An 8,863-nucleotide genomic window follows, 5' to 3' on the forward strand; every position below is an offset into this window, starting at 1 on the left:
CATTTTCCACTTCAATCCAAAAACTAGTTCTGTTTTGTCCAGAAATCCTACTACTTCTATGTACTATACACAAGTTGACGGTGGTGTTAGAGCAATCGAAAATTGGATTTTATCGATAAGATATTAGTACAGAACATCATCGAATTGTTCAAAACAAATCAACTCTCATAAAGGAATATAAATACTTGGCCTAAAAAACACAGCAACTCTATCTGTACTTCACTCTACGGAGTAGTATTTCACCTCATTTTTACTATTTCGAACAATATCGGGATAGTTCTGATTATACGGTAATATATGAAAAACAATTGAATGGTTAAAATAAGGGTCAATTGCCCTTTTATTTATACATGGTTGCAATAAAATCTCTAAATAATTGGAATAAATGTTATTTTACAACATTAGGGAAAAAGGAATGGGGTAAATTTTTCATAAAGTAACAAGAGCTAGAATTTGAATTTTGAATAGTCCCAGTAAGAAAAGTGATTACCGATTATATAAAACAAATGAGTCTTTTCAAGGGCGGCAAACTATTTGCCTCCCTCATCAGCTACTCAACCCAGGATGCACCCAACACCTTAGCCATGAAGCTATAACTATCTGCGCTTGACTCGATCTACACAAAAAAAAAAGATAAAAAAATTAAACATGCAACACCCACTACTCTTGAATCTCATGACAAGATACAAAGTCTATACAGTTAACTGATATAGTTGCTTAGTGCCTACCATCTTCTTTGTGGGACGTCCGGCTCCATGCCCGGCCTTGACATCAATTCTAGCAATAATTGGGTTGGTCTGCGGGCTTTTGTCCAAGCTTGTGCATAGCACATATTGCAAGGTCTAACATATGAGAAAAAACAAAACATTAAGTACATAGGATGGCAATGCGAGGATAAAATTAGAATGCACATACAGGTTACACATTATTAGAATTTAGAGCTTCATCAAGTCATTAACAGCAACCAATACAGTAATTCAATTCTAATGCCTATGCTATGCCTGTGAATAGTAAAATTTGTCATATTTTAATCATTTACGACTGTTTTATCATATTTTATTAACTCAACTTATTATTTTCTTCAAGGGGGCACTTTGTTAATTCATAAAACTAGCTTCTTGCTTTCTTTTGTGCGGGTGTGAGAGGGATCACCCGATCACGAAGCTGATAGGTACAATGTCAGACATTAAGGTGTATTCAACAAGAACATAGAAGCTGTGTTAGGTCTTATTTATCACCAGCAGAAACTAAGAACGAATTGATAAGCTATTCTATTGATCGAATACAGGAAGCAAATGTTAAAAATTAGGAAAAAGATTTGGTCGCACAATTAAACTTACCGCCAATAATTTCAAGGAATGTAGTGGCACAACTCGGTCATCATGATCAGCTGTCAGTAGCAAGGTAGATGGGTACTGAGAAGCTTGAGCAGGTGACTTTTCCCATGGTCTCTTGACATTGTGTATAGGTGAGTACCTATTAAAATGTTTAGTTACAACAAGTGAAGCCAAGTATAAAACTGGTACACCGTAAATGAACTGAATATTTCTTTGAGGACATTAACTATGTATGAAAAACAGGAGGGTGAAATAAAACTAGAACACATTCTTAAAAGGGAAAAGGTTAGCTTGTAAAATCGTACTCATGCTTCTGCAGAAAAATATTAAAGAGCGTAAGATTGTTTGGAGCTTACTCTTCCTTTAGTAAATCCAAAGTAAGATAGTACTCAAATTTCAAAAACTCTAAATTAGGTAAACAATAATTATAATATACAAAGGCGGATGCAGTTTGAGGCCCATGGGGTCACATCCTCCACAAGTATTGGCAACTTTTTTTTTTAATTTATCTAATGTGTGTGTGGGTTTTACTTGGTACATCCATTATAAAAATTGAATTGCCCCATAAAACAAATTTTACACCTATACCAAATAAAGGAGAGGGAGAGGGAAACATCACTAGTAGAATAAGATTGTAATTAATTATAAAAAACAACAAAATATTCTAATTTCTAAGTTATTTAATTTCAAAAAATAAATTATTTTAAAGACAATTATAAATTATGGTGCCCCGGTAAAAAGTATTTCTGCATCAGCCAGTGGTAATGAACAATGACTAGGTCTCATTCTACTTGATGAAAAATTGAAGAGCAGCCGCTTTCGGAAATGAAAAAAAAGAAAGGTGGAAACACATATTGCACACACAAGATGTATAATACAATGGATAGCTTAATGCGCTAGGTCAAGATGGCAGGCAAAACATATTGAATTGATTAATACCAAATCCTTCACAAATCTACTATGCTACACTTATTAAAGAAATTGAATGAGTAATGCAGACCATAACGGCGGTAATACATATTTATATAATCACTCACTTGATTAGCCAATGAAACTCTTCTTCTTTCTCTGAAGAACCATATTCGGAGGTCCAAGCATGGCCTAATCAATAGAGATGGGAAAAGACGAGAGACATTGTCAAGAGCTGTTAAATAAACTTCAATAGAGCATCCTGGTTACTTACCTATAGTAAATTTGTGGAATCGGAGCATGTCCATCACACCAACATGAGCAAGAGCACAGCCGTAAAGATCAGGTCTCTGAAATTACACAGTTTAGAACCTCCTAATACAGTTAAAAGTCCGATAAAGGATGTAAAGCAACAACACCAGACCTGATTGATACAAGCTCCAATAAGAAGTCCACCGTTGCTTCCACCTTCAATGCATAACTTCTTTGGTTGGGTATACCCCGTGGATACAAGATACTCAGCAGCAGATATGAAATCATCAAAGCAAGTCTGTTTTGAAGCAAGGCGTCCAGCTTTGTGCCATTCTTCTCCGTACTCCCCACCACCTCGGATATTTGCTACACAGTAGATGGCACCTAAATTCCTCATTAGTACAATACGACTAACACTGAATGACGGTTTAATGCTAATGTTAAATCCACCATATGCATATAGTAAGCATGGATGAGACCCGTCCAGAGGAATATCTTTTTTAGCCACTATGAAAATCGGTATTCTCCCACCATCCTTGCTTGAAACGAAAACCTAAAGAAGAGGAAAATACCAATTAGAAAAAGGACATACATCCTTTGTAAAACTCATGCAGACAGAGAGCAGGAAAGTGAAAACTAAAAACTGAAAACTAAAACATACAATTGACAATAAAATAATTCATCTATTAGGAATTTAAAATAAATGAATTATCAGAAGCAATTTCTTATGAAAATCTAATTTAAGAGAACCTCAAATATAAACTTCTATTAAATTATTTCAATAACAAGTTATCAGTTATTATACAAGATAAAACTCAATAGACCAACAGATTAGGTCTGTTACCTGATTAACATGAAACTCTGTCCGATTAAACCCAGGGACAAATATTTCACGAAATATTTTTATGTCTGGAACACCGCTTTCTAGATCACACTGATATATTATACCAGGGCTAAGGAAGCTGGTGAAAGAAATGAAAACCGTGCTATCCTCACGTCGGGCAGAGACATCAGACACTGTGCCTATGTCAACCGGCAACTGATGCAGAAGCGTACCAGTTTTCAGGTCCCTTAGCTGCAGAACATCTTTTACGTCACTCATGTAACTCACAATTATTTGATTTCCATTAACAGCAATAGCTGATTCAAGCACATCTTTCTCAGCTTCATCGAGGACATCAGTCCAAGTAGTTGGTTGCTTCAAATCTACCCGAACTAACTTGTATCTCGGTGCATCCTTGTTAGTCCGGAAGGTAAACAAAGTATCATCATTTGCTATGGCTCCATAATATGCATCAAAGTTGTCAACAAGCTTAATAAATGGAAGAAGACTTTTTCCTTTGTAACCTTCAAGTCCGTTAGGAAAAGCAGAAATATCACAATAGTATAACTTGTTGACAGGATCGGTACTCTCAAAGGTATAAAGAAGAACATACTGCACAGGATATGCGATAATAGATTAGTTTAAGCTTCAAACATAATATTTTGAAGGCTATAACATGATTTTTTTTCACTAAATAGAAATAACAAGATTTTGCTTTTGATAATCTTATACTAGTTGAATTTGTATACAAGACACATAGAAAATAATTCCATATCCATATGCATATGAAACCCGTGAACTTCCTGCCGCAGGGAAATCTTATTAAGTACTGATTAATTATTATATGAGGGATGTTAAGCTGATATCTGTATATTTCAATTATTGTATATTTTAAAGGAGGAGAATAAATGAAAAAGAGAACCAATACTATATGGCCTGTTCATATTTCATAATTTCAATGACTTTTAGAACCATATTAACTACTTACATAACATCGAACAATAGAGAGAAAAAGATAGACCAGATAGAGTAAATTTGTAACCTTTCCATCCTCTGTTACTTGGGCTCCAAAAGTATGTTTCGGATTGGCAGGATCTTCCCAACATAATATGTCTTCAGACTGATCTGTGCCCATGAAATGATAAAACATCTGATGATCAAGGTTAGCATTGGTCTCTGTCCCAGCATCTACTTTCTCACCTTCCCTGAAACAAGATAATCTCTAACATGACAATCGGTTTTCACTTTTCATCATAGGTATGAAAATATTATAGCAGAAAATCATTACAAAAATGAATTTTAGCATCCCCAACTTACTTGGGAGATGGAAAACGACAATAGAAAAAACCTTTGCTATCATGAGTCCAGTTTATGTCTGAGAATTTGACCTGTAAGAAGATATATCATTAATAAGTAGTAAAAATGTACTCCGGTAGCTACATTTTCCAGTTCCTACAGCAGATCTAATGGAACATTAACAAACTACATACCCATGACAAAGTATCATGGTGAACTTTTTTGTCCTGAACACCCATTATTTTTATTGTAACCCAATCGCTTCCACTCGAACTGAGAGCATATGCCAAGTATTTAGCATCCTTGCTTACTGCATACGCACTCAATGCCACTGTCCCATCCTCACTGAGTTCATTCGGATCAAGCAAAATCTCAGGTTGTCCATCCAACCTATCCTACACTCAGTAAAATATCAAGGGGCAGAAAATTAATAAAAAATTCTTAGTATTGAGTAAAACAATACAGGAAAAAGGATTAAGGATCACGGACATTTGTATATAGTCAATCAAACTAAATATTAGACAGCATTTAGCAATCAGAATAGATGTTAAATACCAAGTCAAAGTAGTTATGTGTATGTAGGGTGCATGTGTATAAATAGACAGTAGCTTAAAAATTGATATACCTGCATATAAAGGACTTTTTGTGGTTGAAGACCGGTGTTATGGAAATAAAAGAACTTATCTCCCTCCCTAAATGGAGCTTCATACTTGGGATAATCATAGAATTCTGTAAGCTTCTTTTGAAGCTTTTCTCTTGTTTCGCATTGTTTCAACACTGACTCCGTCAGATTCACCTGCTTTTGCACAAAATCTTTTACCTCTTCTGCATCAGGATCTTCTAGCCTAAACACCAGCAAATTAAATCTGCATTTAGCATATCCTCAAGTTCTACAAACATACATCCTTCTTTACAATTTAAAAAAATCGTAAATTTAAGTCTCTATTGGCGGACTACAATTAATGTCAATTTGATTGGGAAACTGCACGTAGATAACTAGAGCATACAACGGGCGGATGGAAGTCACAAGTTTGGTTAAATGTGTGTAATCACTAATTCAAAATATGTTACCTAGTTCCTAGAATTACAAGTTCATACTAAACCTGACTCTCCATAACCCAAAACCAATTGCTCGAAAATTATAAGTTCAATATTATTACTTTGATCACATTTCGGTAACTAACAAAAAGCAATAACATTTAACCGATTGCCTTAAGTAAATTAACAATTATCCGTTATATAGGCTTGCGTTGTAAGGTAAAAACTCAAAGAGAACAAATACACAACAATATAAACAAACATAGAAATGAAACTTAATACGAATTTAAAAATTAGTGAGTTTCGACATTTGGGAGACATACATGATGGTAGTAATTCGATTGAACTAAACGGTAAATAATATAGATAGGATAGGATAGGGGTAAAAAGGAGATTACCAACGATAAGGATCGGGGACGAGAACGCCGTGATAGTTATCCACGACAGTGTCGTCACGGCATGCTGTTGGATACTGTATAGGTTCTATCGACGGAGCAGCAGCCATTGTAGTCCCCGGTAGTAGTAATTTTTGTTTCCAAGGGAGAAAAGAATGAGATACTAAAACATATACACTCGCTCTCATCGTTTTTTTATGTACTTTTTTGTCACGCTAAGCATGTTACTCTAAAATAGAGTTTTATAATCTATTTTTAGAATTTTTTTTCTATATAAAAATTTAAATATTATAATTTTATTTAAAACAAAATATTTAAATTATTTAGGGAATCATATTTTTACAGGAATCTTAAAATACATGCTGATTTCTCATCCCAATGTAAACTACACAGTGGGACTGAGGGAGTAGCAATTAGCGGGTCATTATTATTTTCCCAAAGGATAATTTTCCTTTTTATATTATTGATAGGGAGTAAAATAAACCATGACTGCGTAATTAATATCGCATTAATTATACCAGAATTAGACTGATAGTTAAGCCCATTAAAAAAGGCCCAAAACCCTAAATATTAATTAATTTCGTAATTAATTAATATGGGATAAAATAGCTGATGATAAAGTCCAAATAAGGATACAATTTCTTGGACATTAGCCTCCAAGAAATCTCATAGGATAAACAATCAGTTTCCTACTTCCTAAGACTCCAAAATCCATTCTAATTCATAGACTTGTCCACCAAGTCTCCTTTTTCTAGTCTAATTCAAGGACTCCCAACATCTATATAAGGGGTCTCACCCCACCCAATAAGAACTACGTTTTTGACTTGATCCTTAGCACGCAGCAAGGTACGTAGGCATCTTGTTAAGGCAGATTGAGTCACGAAACACAAGAGCAGTCGAATCGAGACTCGAAGCTCACGAACCCTAGTAGTAAATACAGTAATTAATACCTTAAGTTTTTATCCATAACATTTGGCGCTGTCTGTGGGAATGCATAACAACAACCATGGCGAGAACATGAAGTGGAAACAGCTCCCCTGAAGGAACACCAGCTGGAACAACTCAAACGATTTCGTCAACAGTGGAGATACCCCCACACTCGTCATATGCCTCTACACAAGGAGGAACCCTGATAGGGGCGACCAATCCTCAGCCACAAGGGATGAATCCCCCGGCTCCTCAAGAGACGAATTCCCAATTTCAGCAGCTGCATGCACCCGTGAATCCTCGACCCGTTGGATACGAGTATTCTAATGTTGTGACTACTAAACCCCCATATGAGAGTCCCTAATACCCTGAGGTTGGATTAAGTGGACATGCTAATCGGAGTGAAGCACAAGGGCAGACGCCCCAATATATACGTGGTTTGGCTCCTATCCCGGAGGATCAAGAATTCTCCGGCCCTTACACTGAGAGAGACTCCGAATCTTCGGATGATGATGTGGCCTCAAGAAGGAGGCGTCTTGGTAAATAGCCAATGCCTGATGGTAACCGGTGCCCTTGGAGCACCCGAGGGACGAATCCCCAAGAAGTGCAGGAGATAATCAGGGCTCACGAGGCTGAGATTCAAAGGCTGAAGCGCAACTTGGAGGTGCACCTGACCCCTAGACCCCCAGACCCCCACTACCACCGAGGAGGAGAAACCCTCGGGTCTTTCCTCAAACCCTATCGGGAATGGCTCAAAGATGGTATAATCGTTTGCCTCCGAATTCTATTAAGTCCTTCAGAGAGCTAAGTCAAGCTTTTATTAAGCAATTCATCAGTGGGAGAGTGCATGAGAAAAGTTCAGCATCCCTCATGATGATTGTGCAGGGAGCAAAAGAGTCCTTGAGAGACTATCTGAATCGTTTCACCAAGGAAGCTTTGAAAGTCCCAGACCTTGATGACAAGGTAGCTATGATAGCACTGCAACAGGGAATTAGGGACGAGTTATTCAAGATGTCATTAGCTAAGCGCCCCCTGAAAGCATGTTGCAGCTCCAAGATAGGGTCGGAAAGTACATCAAAGTGGAAGAGAGCATGAAGAAGATGGTAGTTAATAACGAGCCCGCTGGTGGCAAAAAGCGAAAAACTGATCTGGAATATATTTCTAAGGACAAGTATCCTAGAATTGAGCAAAATAACGATTCAACCCCGAAGAAGGGAGGACCTGGACAAAAGTTCACTGAATATGCTAAGTTGAACGCTCATATAAATCAGATCTTGATGGAAATTGAGAAAGATAGAGATGTTCGTTGGCTTAAGCCTCTAAAGGCTGATCCTGCCAAGCTAGATAAAAGCAAATATTGCAAATTTCACAAGGATGCTGGTCATGACACCGATGAGTGTAGACAATTGAAGGATGAAATAGAGTTCCTCATTCGAAAAGGAAGGTTGAGCAAGTATACTGATGGAGGAGATAGGAATAACAATGGAAGAAAAAATTTGGATGATCGTAGGAGGGATCAAGACGATCAGGGGCGAAACCCCAAGCTCAGGGGACCAGTGATAAATGCAATGTTTGGAGGGCCACGACCCCGAGGGCCAGTGATAAATATGATTTTTGGTGGACCAACTGTTGCGGGTTCATCCAGAAACTCGAGGAAAGCCTATACTAGAAAAGTTATGCATATTATCAGGGAAGCTCCGAAGAGGTCTAGGACAGGAATCACAATGACGTTCGATGATTCTGACTTGCAGGGTTTTAAATTTCCACATGACGATCCTCTGGTCATAACACCGATAATAGGGATTATCCCAGTAAAAAGAGTCCTGGTAGAAAATGGCGCCTCGGTGGACATTTTGCTTCATGATGCCTTTATAAGGATGGGATAC

General features: G+C 37.1%; 1 protein-coding gene across 1 annotated transcript; it reads right to left on the minus strand.

Annotated features, from left to right (window-relative positions):
• Positions 1-308: 308 nt before the first annotated feature.
• LOC141720834 (uncharacterized) lies at positions 309-6,252 on the minus strand. Its single transcript, XM_074523471.1, has 12 exons — positions 6,054-6,252; positions 5,243-5,462; positions 4,812-5,012; positions 4,639-4,709; positions 4,364-4,526; positions 3,343-3,933; positions 2,671-3,051; positions 2,521-2,596; positions 2,375-2,438; positions 1,341-1,476; positions 729-842; positions 309-616 (listed from the first exon to the last, which is right to left on the minus strand). Exons 1-12 carry the CDS (start codon positions 6,236-6,238, stop codon positions 551-553), a joined length of 2,268 nt encoding a protein of 755 aa, XP_074379572.1. The 5' UTR covers positions 6,239-6,252; the 3' UTR covers positions 309-550.
• Between the last annotated feature and the right edge of the window lie 2,611 nt (positions 6,253-8,863).

This window comes from Apium graveolens, chromosome 4, assembly GCF_009905375.1.
Source record: "Apium graveolens cultivar Ventura chromosome 4, ASM990537v1, whole genome shotgun sequence".
NCBI lineage: Eukaryota > Viridiplantae > Streptophyta > Magnoliopsida > Apiales > Apiaceae > Apium > Apium graveolens.